The sequence below is a fragment of the Bison bison genome, unplaced genomic scaffold, assembly GCF_000754665.1.
Source record: "Bison bison bison isolate TAMUID 2011002044 unplaced genomic scaffold, Bison_UMD1.0 scf7180017864482, whole genome shotgun sequence".
NCBI lineage: Eukaryota > Metazoa > Chordata > Mammalia > Artiodactyla > Bovidae > Bison > Bison bison.
In genome coordinates, this window is record NW_011495042.1 from 378,688 (window position 1) to 399,070 (window position 20,383).

The 20,383-nt window shown below is 36.4% G+C and overlaps 1 protein-coding gene across 1 annotated transcript in view; it reads left to right on the forward strand.

Moving 5' to 3' along the window:
* Positions 1 to 20,383, forward strand: part of SMARCC1 (SWI/SNF related, matrix associated, actin dependent regulator of chromatin, subfamily c, member 1) — a 125,030-nt gene that overhangs the window by 24,619 nt on the left and 80,028 nt on the right. The window contains exons 7-10 of the mRNA XM_010862496.1: positions 4,580 to 4,649; positions 9,564 to 9,633; positions 12,925 to 13,000; positions 17,763 to 17,888. Of these exons, the coding sequence (XP_010860798.1) occupies positions 4,580 to 4,649; positions 9,564 to 9,633; positions 12,925 to 13,000; positions 17,763 to 17,888 (342 nt within the window). The remainder of the gene's footprint in view (positions 1 to 4,579; positions 4,650 to 9,563; positions 9,634 to 12,924; positions 13,001 to 17,762; positions 17,889 to 20,383) is intronic.

Consider the following 20,383-nt stretch of genomic DNA (forward strand, 5'->3'; position numbering starts at 1 on the left):
ACTCCTGGAGTTCATTCAGACTCACGTCCATTGAGTCAGTGATGCCATCCAGCCATCTCATCCTCTGTCGTCCCCTTCTCCTCCTGCCCCCCAATCCCTCCCAGCATCAGAGTCTTTTCCAATGAGTCAACTCTTCACATGAGGTGGCCAAAGTACTGGAGTTTCAGCTTTAGCATCATTCCTTCCAAAGAAATCCCAGGGCTGATCTCCTTCAGAATGGACTGGTTGGATGTCCTTGCAGTCCAAGGCACAGTTCAAAAGCATCAGTTCTTCGGCGCTCAGCCTTCTTCACAGTCCAACTCTCACATCCATACATGACCACCAGAAAAACCATAGCCTTGACTAGCTGGACCTTTGTTGGCAAAGTAATGTCTCTGCTTTTGAATATGCTATCTAGGTTGGTCATAACTTTCCTTCAAGGAGTAAGCATCTTTTAATTTCATGGCTGCAGTCACCATTTGCAGTGATTTTTGAGACCCCAAAAGTAAACTGTGACACTTTCCATTGTTTGCCCATCTATTTCCCATGAAGTGATGGGACCGGCTGCCATGATCTTCATAAGTTTTCTGAATGTCGAGCTTTAAGCCAACTTTTTCACTCTCCTCTTTCACTTTCATCAAGAGGCTTTTTAGTTCCTCTTCACTTTCTGCCATAAGGGTGGTGTCATCTGCATATCTGAGGTTATTGATATTTCTCCCGGCAATCTTGATTCCAGCTTGTGTTTCTTCCAGTCCAGCGTTTCTCATGATGTACTCTGCATGTAAGTTAAATAAGCAGGGTGACAATATACAGCCTTGACGTACTCCTTTTCCTATCTGGAACCAGTCTGTTGTTCCATGTCCAGTTCTAACTGTTGCTTCCTGACCTGCATACAGATTTCTCAAGAGGCAGGTCAGGTGGTCTGGTATTCCCATCTCTTTCAGAATTTCCCACAGTTTATTGTGATCCACACAGTCAAAGGCTTTGGCATAGTCAATAAAGCAGAAATAGATGTTTTTCTGGAACTCTCATGCTTTTTCCATGATCCAGCGGATGTTGGCAATTTGATCTCTGGTTCCTCTGCCTTTTCTAAAACCAGCTTGAAATGTTGTGTTAGTTTCTGCTATATAGCAGAGTGAATCAGATTTACATATACATGATATTGTTGTTTACTTGCTAAGTTGTGTCTGACTCTGTGACTCCATGGACTGTAACCCACTACACTCCCCTGTCCATGGAATATCCCAGGCAAGAATACTAGAGTGGGTTTGTCATTTCCTCCTCCAGGGGATCTTCCCAACCCAGAGATTGAACCTGTGTCTACTGCGTTGGCAGGTGGATTCTTTACTGCTGAGCCACTAGGGAAGCCCACATATACATGTATCCCCTGTTTTTTAGATTTCCTTACCATTTAGATCACCACAGAGCTGAAAATGACCACCTATATTTTCTTTTTTAATTTTTTGGCTGCACTGTGCAGCATGCAGGATCTTAGTTCCCCAACCAAGTTGTCAAACCTGTGCCCCCTGCAGTGGAAGCACAGTCTCTTAACCAGTGGACCGCCAGGGAAACCCCTCTGATATTGTACTTCTAAAAATTGGAAATTTAGTATAGTCTTTTTCTTACCTATAACATCTGTACAAAAGAGAAGAGTGATAGGATTGTGGCTTTAAATCAAGCAGTCTGAAGTGGAATTGTTTTTGTTTTTAACTATTATTATGACTTTGAACAAGTCACTTAACCTTTTTTCTTTTAGATTCTTTATTGGAGTGACCGTCAAATGTAGCTTAATTACAGGTGGAATGTTAGAGGGCATAAATGGAACAAGTTAACCAGTGGGTTTCTGCTTTCAAGCTAAAATTATATACTCTTATTGCTCTGAAATCATCCTGGGAAAAGTTTATATATTTTCCTGCAATTTAATACTGAACATTTAGGTGTCATAGTTCTTAGGAAATCTGACTCAGTGATTGTTTTCTAAGGATAACCTCCAGAAAGATAAAAAGAGCTTCCTGGTTTCAAGATCCCTTCCCTAACATTCTATGAAAGTAATAATAAGATCAGATGATCAGGCCTTTGCTCAAGCATTCAAAATGCACTAATAACTCTATTGATTGATCACGTACAGTGTGCCTCTCACTGTTGTTAGCTCATTGTGTCTATTAACCTAGTCCTAACAAAATTATTGTAAAACACATTTTATTGTTACCACTTTATTTCACAGAAGACACTGAAGCACAAAAACATGACAAGCACATGACTTGTCCCATGTCATGTTAAGTAGTACATGGTAGAGCTAGGGTACAAACCCAGGCCTCTCTGATGGACTCTGGAGGCCAGAGTCCTCAATAGTGTGCTCTTCTGACTGCTGCCTCACACATTAGATGTTGACATTCCCTTTTTAACCTTTCCTCTGGCTGTTAGAAGTGTGCTCTAATACTTCTGGTGATTGTGAATTCTTTGCCTTCTTTGGTAGCTATTTCATCTTTACATGGGTCAGTGGTAAAGAATCTGCCTGCCAGTGCAGGAGACGCAGGTTTGATCCGTGGGCCAGGAAGATCCCCTGGGGTAGGAAATGGCAACCCACTCCAGTATTCTTGTCCAGAAAGTTCCATAGAGAGAGGAGCCCAGTGGCCTACAGTCCGCGGGGTTGCAAAGAGTTGGGCACAACTGTGCATGCACAAGCACAAGAGTCGTTTTTAGATAGCCCTAAATCTGAGAAGTTTATAAAGTTTTCTTTCCATTGAAAATTGCATTATAGTGTTTTCTGATTGTAATATTTAGTAAATACTCATTGTCAAAGACAAAATTAGATAATATGTTAATGTGCTACTTATACCTGATTTTAAAACTTCTTGTTATTTTTATGGTTTCTATAATGAGCATTTTTTAAAAAGCATTTATTTATTTGGCCAAGTTGGATCTTGGTTGCAGCATGTGGGATCTTTATTTTTTTTTATTTTTTATTTTTTACTGTATGTCCTTGTAGCTTGTTTATTTTATATGTAGTAGTTTGTACCTCTTTTTTTTTTTTTTATGTTTTTAAATTTTTATTCCTTTATTTCTCATGTGTTCCCCATCCTGAACCCTCCTCCCTCCTCCCTCCCCATACCATCCCTCTGGGTCGTCCCAGTGCACCAGCCCCAAGCATCCAGCATCGTGCATTGAACCTGGACTGGCATCTCGTTTCATACATGACATTTCACATGTTTCAATGCCATTCTCCCAAATCTTCCCACCCTCTCCCTCTCCCACAGAGTCCATAAGCCTGTTCTGTATATCAGTGTCTCTTTTGCTGTCTCGTATACAGGGTTATCGTTACCATCTTTCTAAATTCCATATATATGCGTTAGTATACTGTATTGGTGTTTTTCCTTCTGGCTTACTTCACTCTGTATAATAGGCTCCAGTTTCATCCACCTCATTAGAACTGATTCAAATGTATTCTTTTTAATGGCTGAGTAATACTCCATTGTGTATATGTACCACAGCTTTCTTATCCATTCATCTGCTGATGGACATCTAGGTTGCTTCCATGTCCTGGCTATTATAAACAGTGCTGCGATGAACATTGGGGTACATGTGTCTCTTTCCCTTCTGGTTTCCTCAGTGTGTATGCCCAGCAGTGGGATTGCTGGATCATAAGGCAGTTCTATTTCCAGTTTTTTAAGGAATCTCCACACTGTTTTCCATAGTGGCTGTACTAGTTTGCATTCCCACCAACAGTGTAAGAGGGTTCCCTTTTCTCCACCATGTGGGATCTTTAGTCGAAGTGTATGGGATCTAGCTCCCTGACCAGGCCCCCTGCACTGGGAGCACAGAGTCTTAGCCACTGGACCACCAGGGAAGTCCCAAGAATGAGCATTTTTTGTGTGTAACTGACTTCAAGTCATGGGACTTCCCTGGTGGTCCAGTGGTTAAGATTCTGTAATCCCAATACAGGGAGCATGGGTTCTATCCCTGGTTGGGGAACTAAGATCCTGCATCCCGTATGTTCCCCCCCCCCAAATAATAATAATAAAATAAAAATAGATGACTTCCACGTCATGTTCTAGACTGTATATAGTATTCTAGCTGTGGCTTAGCCAGAACTTGACTTCAGTATTCTGTCATTGACTTAAGACAGCAGTAGCATACATATATACTGGAGTGAAGTCAAATGTCCATCTTGTATGTATGTGGCCCTAGCTTATGACTCGTGGCCTTAAACTTGGATTGATTCACTTCAGGTAACATTGATAATTTGTGATGACTTTGGAATAGCTTGCAAAATTAGTTGAAGGTATTCAAATTACTGATAAAGTTACCCAGAGAGAGAGAGTTCTGAAGAGAATAAGCCAAGAGTTAGCTAATACATGAGCATTATTTTCCTATACAAAATATAAACTGTATATAGATAATTTGTTTTTGTTTCTTCTTGTTAATCATTATCCCTTGCCTTGAATAAAAATAATAAAAATGTTATAGTCTTAAAATAGTGCTGTTAAAATTTAAGGTGTAGAATAATGCCCCTGTAATTCCCAGGCAGTTTGCATCTGGCATCTCATAATTTGTTTGTCGTATGTTTTATTTTTACATTACTTGTTCATTTGCTTTCCAGGGAACATTTACTGATGAGAAGTCAAAAGCTTCCCACCACGTTTATCCATATCCTTCCTCCCAAGAGGATGGTAAGTTAGTTTTTGGTTATGAACTAATAAACTGATACTTCACTAGATTTTTAAATTATGTCAAGTGGTTTAAACAATATGACCAGCTTTTTAAAGATAAGAGACTTCTGGGGACTTCCTGGTGGTCCAGTGGTTAAGAACCTGCCATGCAATGGGGGCTATGCAGGTTCAGTCCCTGGCTGGGGAACTAAGATCCCACATGCTACTGGCAACTACCAAGTCATGCCTGCCTTGAATAAGACTGGATGCAGTGATATAAATTAATAAATAAATATTTAAAAAAATAAAAGAAAATAAAGATAAGATACTTTTAAGTATTAAATTTCATTGATAAGTTTGTAGGGGTTTTTAATTTTTGCTGAGTTATGATTAGCAAGCTAACTCTGTGATACCCATTTTTCTAATCATTAGACTTATTTCTTTGTTGGTAATCATTATCTGGTTGTTAAGTCTAGGCCAGCCTTATATATTAACTTTGTTAATGTTTGCTGTACCTCTTGTGTTCTGAAAATTAAGAGAAATTGCAAGATAAAGGAATATCTCTTGGGAAGATTGGCTTACTGTCTAAATAGGGCCCCTCAGCAATATTTTAGTTTGGTGAATTTATAGTGATTCAGATTTTGATCTTTAACTCGGCTGTCATGAAAGTTAATTTTGTCATTGGCCAGAGTTCATTAGACTTATGAAAAATGATTTTGTACCTTTTACAAAGATTTGTGCTAACCATTCTTTTAAAGGTTGGAAAGTTGGGAAACAAGCTGTGAGTTAGTCAACCAGGTTAACTAATTTAGATTGAGAGATCTCTTATAGGGATCAAGTCTCTGGTAAAGCACATCATATCCCTTTAGGACATCTTATATGAAAAGCCAAATTATATCAGATTTGAATGACTAATTACCCCATGTTGAGCGTTTTTTCCTGACCAGTGCAGGTATGCTAGAAGTCAATAACAAAAAGATTACCAGATAATCCTTGTATGCTTGAAAGTTAAGAAACATATTACCATATAATCCATGGGTCAAAGAAGAAACTATAATGGAAATGGGAAAACTTTGGAGCTGAATAATTATGAAGTGAATAATAAAGTGTGAGAACATTAAATTTTGTAGGATGCAGCCGAAGCTATGCTCAGAGGGAAAACTTTATCTTTAAATGCACGTATTAGGAAAAAAGAAAGACTGAAAATTCAGTGGTTCACAAGAAATTTATCTGAAGAATTTAGAGAAACAACAGCAAGTTGAACCTACAGGAAGAAGGAAATAATAATAAAGACAAGGGCAAAACTTAATGAACTAGAAAGTAATAATAGCAAGATGATGAACGGTGTCAGAAACGGTTCTTAGAAAAAACTAATAAGACAAAATCGTGTGACATCAGCAACAGAAAGAGAAAGAATAATGTCAAGAATGGAAGGGGGACATCACTACAGCTCCAACAGATAACTATAGTTGTAAGAGGTTAGATTGGTTGGTTGCTTGCTCGTGCTTTTGGTGTCAAATGTAGGAAACCATTTCCTAAATCCAGAGTCATGAAGTTTTACACTTGTCTTTCTTCTAAGAGTTTTATAGTTTAGCTATGACATTCAGGTCTTTTCATTATCCGTTTTGATGCAGAAATCTTGATTTGATTTGTAACAGTCACAATTTTAGCTCTGTGATTATGATACTTTTATAAAATGTGAAACCTCACTCTGCCTTCCCTGTTTAATTGGTGGTTTCTCAGATTTTTATCCTTTTAGGTAATAGCAGTTGGTTTCCACTAGATGGAGGTGGTGAATTAGCTGTGTATATAGCATTCTGTTGTTGGCTAACTCTCCTCCAATAAGGCTGGTATGGAACTTTTAGGTTATGAACTTTTTGAAAAAAATTACCTTTTACAAAAGACTTGAACTGTAATTGTTATATCTAGATTTCTTATTCATGCTGGTTTTGTTTTTCTCCTTTGTTTAACACAACCTGGATTACTACATACTGATGGTTGTTTGGTATGTTGCTGTCAGTAGTTATGGTAATTGTTAGGAGATAGCATTTTGATTTTAATATATTGGAAGCTATTTTTTAATGTAAGATATGCTTCTTCACATATAGGATTTACCTTAGAGAAGCTGACAAGTAAATGTTGACTCTCAGCAAAGCTCTGTGTTGGGCTTATTACATATACCGTTTTAGGTAACTGCGGATGATAACAGTACCAGCCTCAGCACATTACAACCATGTTGTAAAACTCTTTCAAATGCAGTATGCCTTTTATATAGATTAGTTAAGTTTAAAATAAAAGGTGATATTTAAGATATTAGTAATATTTTGAATATGGTATGCTAAAGGGGGCACAAAATAAAACCATAAAGGTAGTAAATTATGAAATTTGAGGAAAATCAAGTGGCGAACTTTGTGTATCAGGATAGTGGGAATAAGAGTGAGTAGGTCAGAGAACATGAGTCTGATTTAAAGAGTTTTGTTTTTATTTGGTGAGTGAAGCAGAGGGTAAACAAATTTTGATGGTTTGGTGAAGAAAGATGGAGAATTTTCCTGGGAGCCGATTCCTGGGATACCTGATAAAAGGAAACTGGTTAGAGAACAGGAACCATTGGGAAGGTCTCAAATTGCTGGATGAGGGGATGTGTAACCACTGTCTGGGATAAATCCACATATCAGGAGAGCACAGGAGATAAGTCAAATGGCAAACCAGGATGGTCCATATCTTTAACAGTCAAGGGAAGATAAGGAAAACATTTCCAAATACAAGCGGTGGGCAGTGGAATTTTTCTACAGAAAGTAAAGCCTGATATAAGGCATTTGGTCAATCAGGAAATAATTGATAACCTTTGAGAATGGAATTTCAGTAACTTGTAAATGAGAGCAAGTTGTAGAGTTGGTGGAAGATCACCATTGCCCCAGAATGTATGACAGGGAAAAGAAACTGGAGATGGTTTGGGTTGTGTTTTTCATTGGTGGCTTTACAGTATATTTCTGGGCAGAGCACATAGTTGAGTTAAGACCTGGTAGGGATAAAGGGATTGGTTTAAGAACATGGGTTGAATTACTGCTTTTAGCAGAAAGAATGTGTACTTCCTCAGAGAAGAAAAGAGAATTTTAAAAAATTTAGATACTATTTAGAAGAGGAAAACAGACTATATCTTGTTCAAAATAAATTATTTAGATAGACAGAAAAGCCCCTTAGGTTTTCTTATCTGTTCTTAATTTTTTTTGTTCTCTGACTTGATAATTTTAAATGACTAGTTTTTAAAAACTTTTGGAATTTTATATTGGAGTATAGTTGATTAGCAATATTGTATTAGTTTCAAGTGTACAGCAAAGGGATTCCATTATACATATACATGTATCCTCAAACCACCAGTTTTTGAGTTTGCTTTCTTTCTTCTGATTGGCCAAGTCTGATGTTGAACCCCTCTAGAGAATTTTTCAGTTTCGTTCTTGTAATCTTAAACTCCAGAATTTGTTTGGTTCTTTTTTTATGGTTTGAATCTCTTTGTTGATAATTCTTATTTTGTTCATACATTGTTTTCCTAGTTTTGTTTAGTTGTTTTAAGTGTGTTCTCTTGTAGTACTTTGAGCTTCTTTAAAATGATAATTTTGAATTTGTCAGGTAATCCATAGATGTTTGTTTCTTTACGATTGATTCATTTTATTCCTTTGATTGGCCCTTTTTCCCTTTCACTTCCTGTATTTTTTTTTTTTTGCCTGCTGTGTTTTGTGCATTTGGATAAAGAGCTGCATCTCTCAGTCTTTATGGCCTGGCTTGATACAGGCAAAGACTTGCACAGATAAGCCCAGCTTGAGACCTGGCATCCATCAGACAGTTTCTGGGCTTGAATATATGATTTCTCAGAGAGCTTTGCTAGTTTCTCTTTCAGGAAATTATAATCTCTTGCTCTCTCTAGTGTCTGACTGCCGTACCACAAGTTTGCTGTTGCTGCAACAAGCCATTGAGTGAACTCTTGATTTGTGGGTGCCCAGGCTTTCAGAGTATGCTGGTTTCCCATCAACACTGAGTTCGTTGAGACAGAAACCTGTCCTATAGGTTTGTGGACTTCATGGCATTAGTCAGTGAAGCTGGGGCTATTCCCTGTTGATGTTGGCAATGAGAAGCCAGTTTTACTTAGCTGATTTCACTTGGTTTTTCTGTTCTGCTTTTTTGCAAGATTCAAGGGGTTATCACCTCATTAGTTCCTTTTTAGTACTGGAAATGGGTTTTTTAAGCTACCAGAATTTTCTAAGCTACCAAAGGAATCATAACAAGTACTGAAATGCAGATATGATTCAGCTATGATTAAATCAACAAGAATCATCTGATTATATACATGTGCATCTCTTTTTGTTCAGGAAACTTGAAAGTATCTACACTATGTCATATTGTTTACACTCTTGTTGAGTGGGCTAAAATAACAGGAAGTCATTCACATATAATCAAGTATTATTGCTAAAACTTCTGATATAGCACTATGAAGTGCTGTAGGATACCAGAGAAAGTGAATCTGGAGGGAAAAGAGCAATTGGTAAAACTTTCATCAAGGAGCTGAAGCATGGCTTACACATTGAAAGATGTGTCATAATTGCAAAGCTTACCAGAAAAATGAAGGAGCGGTTCTGTGTGGGAAAGGAAGCTGTAAAGAACATAGTGGTCTTGATTTGGGTGGATCTGGCGACAAATAGGCAGGTGGGTGGGAGGGGGGAGTATTTTACTGAAGTAGACAGTTGGTTTTATCAAGAGTGATGGATAATAGACCTAGAATCTAGTAAGTCTGAATAACCAGTGAAAAACCTCCCCTTAATAAGGAATTTTTGGAGGAGCTTCTAGCAAACCAAAAACTCTAGGTAGAAATTAAGTCCAAGAAATAGTTGATTCATCTCTTCTGTCAGATTGACTAAAGTTTTTTCTCTTTTTCCCTTTCAGAAGAGTGGTTGAGACCTGTGATGAGAAAAGACAAGCAGGTGTTAGTACACTGGGGGTTTTACCCTGACAGGTAATGTTGAAATGTCCTTAGACCTGGTATATAAACAGTTTCATCAGTTATTTATATATAGTTTTGCTTTCTGAGTAGTAACAATTTTGTTGATTTGTTTTAGTCAGTGAACTCAGTTCTTTTGAGTATTCTCTTACTGACTTTCATATTTATTAAGTTACTGAGTTCAGTGGAGTTCACAGGCTTTATTTATCTTAAACTGATAAGTTTGCTGTGTTTGTCAAGACAGTCTTTAAGTAATCAGTCTAATACCAACTGCTAATTTGGATTTGTTTCCTTTAGGAAATGAATATTTCTTCTGGATGTTTTAATGACTTGTTAGTTTTATTTATTTTTAAAAAATAGGCCATTTTATTAAAAAATAGGTCATTTTATTTTTCAGTTTATGGATTCTTTATTAAGGATGAAATTATGTATAAAATGAAGCATGTACCATAACTCATACTGTGTTTCAGTATCTAAATGTGAATTAATGTTATAAACAAGAACTAATGTCATTGAAAATAATGGCTGTTATTATTAATGTTATGGCTGCACAGAGGGAATGTAGGAAAAGGATAACCTTTCATGTCCTTTATCTTAAACCTGTGGTAGAGCTGTTCACGTGTTCATTTCACTTTTGTCAAATGAACAGACTCTCCGTTGTGGGTTTTTCATGTTAGACCAGTCTTCTTTCATCTGTATCCACATCCATTTTTAGCCTTTGCTACCACATTTTTGTTAGCAAATCCAAGACATCATTTCAGTATTTCAGTTATAAATATTTCAGTATGCATTTCTGAAAGATGAGTTTTTTATTTTTTAAGAAATAAGCATAAAGCCAGTTTCAAACCTAAAAAATTTCAGGGAATTCCTTAATGTCAGATATCAAATCATTGACACATGATACATTTGATTAATTGATAAGATTGATGTTTGTTAGAATTAGAATTTAAACACATCTTATGTCGTTTTATTTCCTAAGTATTTTTCAGTTCTCCCTGTGGGTTCTCCCTGTGTCTTCACCCCTCCTTACAGTGTATTACTCAAGAAATTGGGTTATTTGTCGTGCAGATTTTACCACACTGGGATTTTTTATGGCGTCACTGTGATGTGTTTGAACGTTTCTCCATTCTCTGGGTCTAGAGTTGATCAGAATCTATTTCAGTTTAGGAAAGGAACAAAACTTGCATAGGTGTGTGTTCTTCATCAGGAGACATATAATGTCTTGGTTATGTGGTGTGTTTAAGTTAATCTGTTTGAGTAACTTTATTTTACTTGTTAAATATATTTTTTTGAGAAAGAAATACATTTTTTGGTATCTTCAAAATTTAAAGAACAGTTTTTATACAAGTTGAGTTAATTAGAACCAAGATCAAGTTAGCTTGCTTGTCAACCTTTTCTGAACTATAATTGACCACTTTACATGAACTAACATTTTTTAAAAAATAATAATATTTAGGTAAATTCTTTCTAGAGAACATTTCTTATCTCAAGGCTTTAGGTATTCACGGCACTATTAAACTTTTCAGCATTATAAGAACTGTCACAGGAACTATTGGAGTTTGAAACACTTAGGTGGAAACTCAAATCTATGCCAAGCTCCATAAAGCACAGGATTGAAACGAATTTTATAGTTAACACTTTATAAGACATGTTAGCCTTTTTGCTAGGCTTTTGTTTATAAATCAAATAAATTGTAATGGCTAGCTCATGTCTTATCTTCTCAAGGGACCTTGTTAGTTCATTATCTTTAGAAACTTAGTTTGTGTCCTCACTTCTTGGGCAGCATTTTCTCACTAAGACTTAAAGAATATAAGTTTTAATCACCATCATAATCTTTACCTGTTATAGTTAGTTATTTGGCAGAGGAACTTTTTTCCTGCCAGTTCATGTTTAAATGTTCCTAGAAAACTTACCACAGTGCTGTTTATAGGTATGTTGAGCTGTACTTGTTCCAGATGCTTTTGAACTAACTTTTAAGAAGTGGCTAAAGCCAGCCAGTGCTTGTTACCGTATTTATATTTCATTTAGTTATGACTTAGTTCTATAATGATTTATTGGCCAATATAGGAGCATTGATAAAGTAGGTAACTTGGTAGGTAATTTTATACTTATTTCAAGGTTGTAGCGGGGGAGGGGAGTAATTTATATCAGTGTGTTGGATTTCACTGATAAGAGAACCATTGAGCAGAGACATGTGAAGATAGGAGGGAGTGAGCTAGGTGTATATCTGGGTAGTGAGGAGCATATATAAAGGGTGTGAAGGGACCCCCGCTTGGTGTATGTAAAGCACATTACTAAAGCCCATGTGGTTGAGTATAACATGAGTGAGAGGGAGTACTAGGAGATGAGGTCATAGGACCAGATCATGAAGCCTTGGCAAACCAGTGTAAGGATTTTGACTTTTAACTCTTGAGTTCAGTGTGAGTTGGAAGGTTTTAAACAGTGAGTGGTGTGGACTGACAGCTTTTAAAAGAAACTGCTCTGGTTGTTCTGTGAAAAATAGAATCCCAGGGGCTTTGCCCCAGAGTGGAAGTGTCAGAAGTTAGATAGATTCCAGACATAATTTGAAGGTGGAAGTGGTAGAAGTTGTTGATAATTTGATTATAGGATGCAATTGAGAGTGAAGTCAAGGATATCGTCCAAGGATTTTGGCCATAACAACAAGAAAAGTGGAATTGGGATTTTTTGCTAGGTCATGTTGTTGGGGTTGGGATGGCATTATATGTTGACTTCTGAGTGTATTAAGTTTGGAAGCTTTATTTGACATATAATGAGAGATGTGGAATTGGCAATTGAATTTATGAGTCCAGAGTTCAGAGAAGAGGGAAGATAGGCAGATACAAGATTTCAAGTCATCAGTGTATGTTTGAAGCCGTGGAACTGCATGAGATGATCATCAAGGGATTGAATAGGTAAGAGGATTGTTCCAAAAAGTGAAACTTGGGGCTTCAGTGTTAAAGAGATTTGGGAGGAGAGGAGAAACTAGCCATAGAGACAGAGGAGAGGCTAGTGTCCAGAAGGAATGCCAGATAATAGCTCTGTCTTAGAGGACAAGTAAGGGACATCCTTTGAGGAGTGGTTAACATGTTAAAGTTCTGTGCACAGAGGCTTAACCTTTGGGTTTCACGACGTGAAGATTACTGTAGACCTCTGCAGGAGAGTTTTCTTGTTAGAGTGTTAGAGACAAAAGAATGTGATAATTTGCTATTACTGGATCCTAACAGTATTTCTAAAATGTGTTTTTACCTCTAGATCAAAGTGAATGAATTTGGGTTCTAATTTCTTTTTCCATTTTTTTTTTTATAGCTATGATACTTGGGTCCATAGTAATGATGTTGATGCAGAAATTGAAGATCCACCGATTCCAGAAAAACCATGGAAGGTGAGAGATCCTTTTTAAAACAGAATTTTTTAAAAAGTAAAAACAAAATTTACTGTTTCATAAGTTAATAACTCTTCTTAGCTATTCTTAACAACAGTGTTTTAAAGAAATATATACAGAGTGATGACTTTTCTTTCTTATCATCCTATTAAGAGATACCTATGGTCTTGAAGACCTCATTATCCAGGTCTTAGATCAGATGTCTGCAGTGATGTTTGAGGACACCTCAAAGCCAAGTTAGATTGTGGTTTGAGATATTGAGAAAGGAGTGTTAGAAGTGGAGTTGAACATTGTTGATGTCATTTAGGAAGGCTAGGAGCAGTGCTTGCTTGACTTTTATATAGACTCATCTTACTGTTCATTTCTATTATAATGTTTTCAGCTTTTAGTGTGGAAATAATTTTGAAAGTTGCAAGAATAGTACAAAGCAAAGCACTGTTTTATATTCTTCTTCCAGATTCCCCTCTTATTAATTATTGAAATAATTTATTACCTGATACAGGACCCATATTCCATTTTCACGAATTGTCCCGTTGATACAGTAAGCTTTATTGTATATTTAAGTTTTTACCCTGATCCAGGATCCAATTCAGGATCACACATTACATTTAGTTGTTACATCTCTATTCTATTTTAATCTGAAACTTGCAGCTCTTTTTTTTTTTTCTTCTGTGACATTGTCATTTTTGAAATACATAGGTTGTTGTTATAGTTGTAGAAGGTCCTTGAATTTTAGTTTGTATGTTTCCTCATTATTACATTCAAGCTGTGCACTTTGGGCTGCAGAATTCCATACCTAATACTGTAGCCTTCTCAGTGCATCATACCAGACACCTCGTATTGTCCATTTTCCCCATTATGGCTGATGGTTGGATCATTTGTTAAGATACTATCTGCCTGGTTTTCTCACTGTAACATTACCATTTTTCTCATCAGCATTTAAGATATTTTATAGGGAAAAACTTTGAGAGTGCAGAAATACCCTTTTTTTAAATTGAATTTCTGTCTGAAGGTTTGCTCATCCATGAATAATTTCTGTGACTGATGCTGTCTGTTTGCAGTGGCATTTCACAGTGGGGACAACTCTTCCATTCTCCCTTGATGTGTGTCTGTGCTCTGCATGCACTCACAGAACACTGACAGTACTACTTCATTTTGATGAATTATCTGAATTTGGCCAGTGGAAACTCCTTTAAGCTGCCTCCTGTGATCTTTTGGCATTGTTTGATTCATTTTTGCGTACCTCGTACTTTTCTGGGACAAAAGATGTTCCAAACTCTTTTTGTAATGTCCCTATCCTAGTATTTTTACAGGTAGCTCTTTTCCATGAGTGATTATATGTGATTTTTATTAACTTTTACATAGGATAAGCAACACTTGAATTGGATCTAAGTGTTATATTTTAGACCTGGTTCAGCCTATTTCCAATTGTGTGACCTTCAGAGAGATAGCCTTTGAGCTTTAGATTCCACATGGAGTTAGCAAAAATTACTTTTTGTTTTAAATAAACTTTTAATTTGGAAATGATTTCAAACTTACAGAAAAGTTGCAAGAAAAAGAATAGTACTTGGCATACCTGTATACCCATTATCCACATTTGCCTGTTAACATTTTACTCCCTTTTTGAGTTACTATTTGATACTTGCATATAAATATTTTTTCCAAATCATTTGAAGTAAAGATGTATATGGAATGGGTCTTTAGGTATTTTAGTCTACTGTTCGTATTTCATTGTTGCCGCTTGACCTGGTCATTTTTTAAAAATAAATTTGTATTGGAGCATAGTTGATTTTCAGGGTTGTGTTCTTCTGTATAGCAGAGTATATATCAGTTATACATATATCCAGTCTTAGATTCTAGTCACATATAGATCGTTACAGAGTATTGAGCAGAGTTCCCTGTGTTACACAATAGGTTCTTATTATCTGTTTTATGTAGAGTAGTGTGTTTATGTCAATCTCCCCCCTTTCTCCCTTGGTAACCATGTGTTTGTTTTCTGCATCTGCCTGTTAGCTTTGTCACCTTTTCATGTCACCTTTTCTTTCACTTCTGGTGTTTCTTCTATGAAGTGCTTGTTTCTACCTCTTGCTTTTTTCCATTGCATCGTCTTTTTCTTTGTGGATATTATTTAGATATTCTGCATAAGAACATGCATGGTTATATCATCAGTTACTTGTATTAAAAATAGATTTTCCTAGTAAGCTTAGCTTTTTGTTTTTCACTACTGAGGTCATCTTAATATTTTCCTATATCATCTTGAAAAATTATTCTTTAGTTTTGCATTTTGTATATAGATCTTTAATCTTCTTGGAATTAATTTTTTAACATGTTACGATGTAGGAAAGATTTTTTCTTGATGTGGTGTTAGATCACCTCTCCATTCAGGGTGGGAAAATATTGAACCTGGATTTCTCTCCCAATGACCCATGCCATTTCTGTCAAAAGTAAGCTTTTACACAAGTCGTGGTTTGTTTCTTGCAGTTATAAAGTTTAATTAGTTGATTTGTTCTGAGTAGTACTCCCACTTTTTTCTTCAGGAGTCTCTTGGGTCTTTGCACTTTTGTATAAAGTTAAGAATCAGTTTGTTGAGGTCCATATTAAACTCATTGAAGTTTTGATTGGAATTAACATTTAATCTGTAGAACAACCTGGAGAGAACTGACATCTTTACAGTATTGAGTGTCTCAATTTGTGGAAGCAGTTTATCTCCCTATTTATTTAGATCTTTTATATCAGTAAAGTTGTATAATTCTCTTCAGATTTCACTGATCGTCTCAGAATAATCTATAGTAATTATACATTTTGAAATTTTTTCCTCTACTAAGTCTGATATATGGAGTGTCAATTGGATAAAACTATGTTTCCCTTTGACAAAGATTGGCAAATTGTATCCTCTTACATAAATTAAAGCCACCTGTTTTTGCATATAAAATTTTAATAGATCACCAAACCCCTTCATTTATATATATTCTGTGGCTGATTTCACACTATAGCAGCAGAGTTGAATAGACCTGGAGAACATATGGCTTGCAAGCCTAAAATGTTCACTATCTGACCCTGCAGTAAAGCGTGTCAATTCCCTCTGTATTTGTATTGTTCCATTATCTTCAGGGAAGATGATTTTTAAAAACAACAACAAAAACCACCCTTAAATGTAACTGAAGAGGTTATATCCAAACCATTCTCTCATTGAAAACTGGAAAAAGAAAGTGAAGTGTCTTATGTAGAATATTGAGTTTTAAGCCAACTTTTTCAGTCTCCTCTTTTACTTTCATCAAGAGGCTCTTTAGTTCCTCTTTACTTTCTGCCATAAGGGTGGTGTCATCTGCATATCTGAGGTTATTGATATTTCTCCTGGCAACCTTGATCCAGCTTGTGCTTCATCCAGCCCAGCATTTCACATGACGTACTCTGCATAGAAGTTTAGAACTTATACACTAAATCACAAGTTTAGGACTGGGCTTGATAGCAGTTTACCATAGTATCATTTTATAGGTAAGGAAACTGGGCTGGTTTTATGTAAGATTGTACAACCTATTATATTATTCTGATGCGAAGGAGTTTTTATGAGAAAGATTAATAGAGCATAGTAGTTTAAGAGCTTAGGCACAACTCAGTGCAAATCTAAGTTTTCTCTCTAGTAGGGTAGGTAATTGGGCAGCTTACTGACACTCTGCCCCTTTTGCTCATTAGAAGACTGGAGAGGCTAACCTGCATTGCTTTAGAGGGATTAAATGAGATCATATTGTTTGTAAGGTGTTCAGCAGAATGACTCATACTGTCCTAACATACTTTCTTAAGAGAATTCTACCAAGGTCTGATGGATAACAAAGAATGTACAATGTGAATCTTCCTCTCTGCTTTTAAAATATATATATTCTTTTCAGTACTTTGAAAAACTATTAAGTTTTCAAATGCTGTAACATTTGAAATTTATCTAAAATTTATCTTTTGTAATTACTTAGAATGTTATTGAATGTATAAATATAGATACATCCTTTATGCATAAGGAAATGATTTTCTTGGGCCTTCTGTTTTTGAATGTTTTTGTCACTGATTTTTGTGAAGATAAAGATGCAGCGATTAGTGAAATCAACCACATAGTGAAATACGAATACCATATGGTATCACTTATATGTAGAATACAAAAAAAAATTTACTCCTAGAAACAGTGGAAAAGTGGATTCCAAGGATTGGGAAATAAGAGAAATAGGAAGACTAGTTTTCGCTGTAAGATGAATTAGGTCTGAGGAGCTAATGTCAAATATGAAAAAAGTTGAAAGCAGTGTATTTTAGACTTGAAATTTGCTGAGTAGGCTTAAATGCTCTCATATGTTCATACTAACACACACACGAGATAAATATGTGCAGGGATGGATTCACTGGGGCGGGGAATCCGTCACAAAGGGTGCACATGTCAAATCACAGTGTATACCTTAAATGCCTTCACTTTTATTTTTCAGTTATATCCTAATAAAACGAAATAAAAGAGGACATGATTATAAACTTTAAGGGTCTTGATTATCAAAACCTCAGTGCACACAAAACTTGTGATGCTTTTTTACTATTTGCTCAATCAAAGACGTGGAATAAAAATTAGACATGGTTAAGTTGATACTCATATGTCATTAATAGTCTTATATTTTTAAACTATATGAATTGAAGCTTTAAGTATAATAAATCAGCTTGTTTCATTTTGAGTACTTTAAAACTCTAGCAGTTTATTATTTATGTAGCTCTTAATGCTTTGATGTGATTTTAGGTTCATGCAAAATGGATTTTGGACACTGATGTTTTCAATGAATGGATGAATGAGGAGGATTATGAGGTGGATGAGAACAGGAAGCCCGTGAGTTTTCGTCAGCGAATTTCAACAAAGAATGAAGAGGTATTTGGTTCGGCACCATTTTTTTTTCTCTTGGTGTTTTCTTCCTTGGCCTGTATCTTATCAAATCTTATTAATAAACTAACGTACAAAGCAAGGCTCATCAGCCATCAAGTGTCTATAAAAAGTTACTAAATGACCATAATGACCATCTCAGGAGCTGGTGTCTCCCAAAAAGGAGCGTGACAGTCTCAGAGAGTCATTAAGGTTTAAAGTGGGTCATGCACTATGTAAGGCAGTACAACTGATTTTGGTTTCTAGATCTTGAGTATGAATTTTGTAAAGTAAATATCATTTTCCACAGGAAAACTGATTTAATTTTAATATTTTTTAATAACTTTGTTGGGCTTCCCAGGTAGCGCTAGTGGTAAAGAAACCGCCTGCTAATGTAGGAGATGTAAGAGACGCAGGTTCTGTCTCTGGGTGGGGAAGATCCCTTGGAGGAGGGTGTAGCAATCCACTCCAGTATTCTTGCCTGGAGAACCGCATGAACAGAGGAGCCTGGTGGGCTACAGTCTAGGATCGCACAGAGTTGGAGATGACTGAAGTGAATTAGCACACACAATAAAATGTAGGCCTTAAAGGTCTCAAAAGTTATAGTTCAGTTCTCTTTTGAGGTGGGCGAACTTGATAGTTAACACTTAATCCTTAAGCCACTTAGATATTTATCCATGTTTCCTTATAAGTTACAAGTTTAGAAGTGGGTGTGTCACTAGAGAAACACTTGAGACTGAGAAGAAGGCTGACGTGTTCGTGTTGGGTTATGACATTTTCAGATGGACACCTGTGAGTCCAGAAGTCTATTTTGCTGGGGACACTTAACATTTTTGCTTTTTGTCTTGTATTTTAGTTTTCTGAAAAAAAATCTTGAGACATAATACATTTAACAAATAATTTAGAACGTATAGTTCTTTCGTACCTATTTTCAGCCCTGAGACTTTCTTACTAAAACTGTTTGTCACACACTGAAGATTCTTTATTTTTAAGAAAAAAATATTTAAAAGCTGAGTCTTTTTCATATCTTTTAAATTCCTATTTTCTTTGGCATTTGACTTGAATTTTTTTTAAATTTTACTCTTCCCCCACTTATGTTGTTGTTGTTCATTTGCTAAGTCATGTCCGATTCTTTGCAGCCCCATGAGCTGCAGCACACCACACTTCTCTGTCTTTCACTGTCTCCCTGAGTTTGTTCAAACTCATGTCCATTGAGTCAGCAATGCCATTCAGCCATCTCACTTACATGCTTATGTATTTGTTTCTCCTTAATGTATTTCAAGCCGAGTCTTTTGTTACTGGAAATACTCTGATTTCCACACTACATTATTGGATTGGCATATTCAGATCTACTCCTGCTCCGATTTAGGTTGTTTATTCACTTATTTTAGGGGGGATTATATAAAAACTAATATCCCCCTTTAAAACTTTTAACTTCAGACTATACAATCAGAGATACGTGGTTTAGATTTTCTTTAAAGCTTCTCTGATCAGGGGATTTTCCCAGTGGTCCAGTGGTTAAGACACTGTGCTTTTACTGCAGAGGGAATGGGTTCAGTATCTTGTTGGGGAATTAAGATCCTGTATGCCACTTGGTTGTGGCCACACACAAACAAAAACTTCTTTGATTGGCCTGTAAGATAATCCACATTCTGAATTTGATGCTACAGAGCTTCTGAAAGGAAATGGATAGTTGTAAGCAGTATGAGGATACCAGAGGACACTGATGTTTAATTGATGTTTTAATCTCTGATTCTTTTTTTAACCTCAGATACAATACTTTGGATCATTTTAGGTGTATTTATTATGATCTGTTCTTTTAAATTAGTAATTATCACCTACAGACTGACTTTTGTGTATTGATTTTTCAGTATATCTTACAACTCTGTGCTGTGCTTAGTTTCTCAGTCACGTCCGATTCTTTGTGACCCCATGGACTATAGCCTGCCAGGCTCCTCTGTCCATGGGAATTCTCCAGGCAACAATACTGGAATAGGTTGCCATGCCCTCCTCCAGGGGATCGTCCCAACCCGGGGATCGAACCTAGGTCTCCCGCATTACAGGTGGATTTTACTGTCTGAGCCATCAGGGAAGCCCAAGAATACTGGAGTGGGTAGCCTATCCCTTCTCCAGGGGAACTTACCGAGCCAGGAATCAGCCCAGTGTCTCCTACATTGCAGGCCCATGTTACAACTCTACTGAGCTCATTTATTAGCTCTGAGAGTGTTTTTGTGGATTCTTTTTCCATATGTAAGATCATGTCATCTGCAAACAGGAGTAGTTTTACTCCTGTGGGTTGGCTTTTAAATAAAAAATTGCAGGCTTATTAAATTTTACTTCTTTTGAATCATCTCTTGTATTTCTTTTAATGATGAACTAGGAGTAGGTTCTGGTACTCTTTCACATGGTTATTCAGCCAGTCTTTGTATTCATTAATTTAATAGCATGTGTTCCATGTTTTTTCCAGTGGTTATTGTAAATGTTTCCCCTCCCTTCTCTTCCCT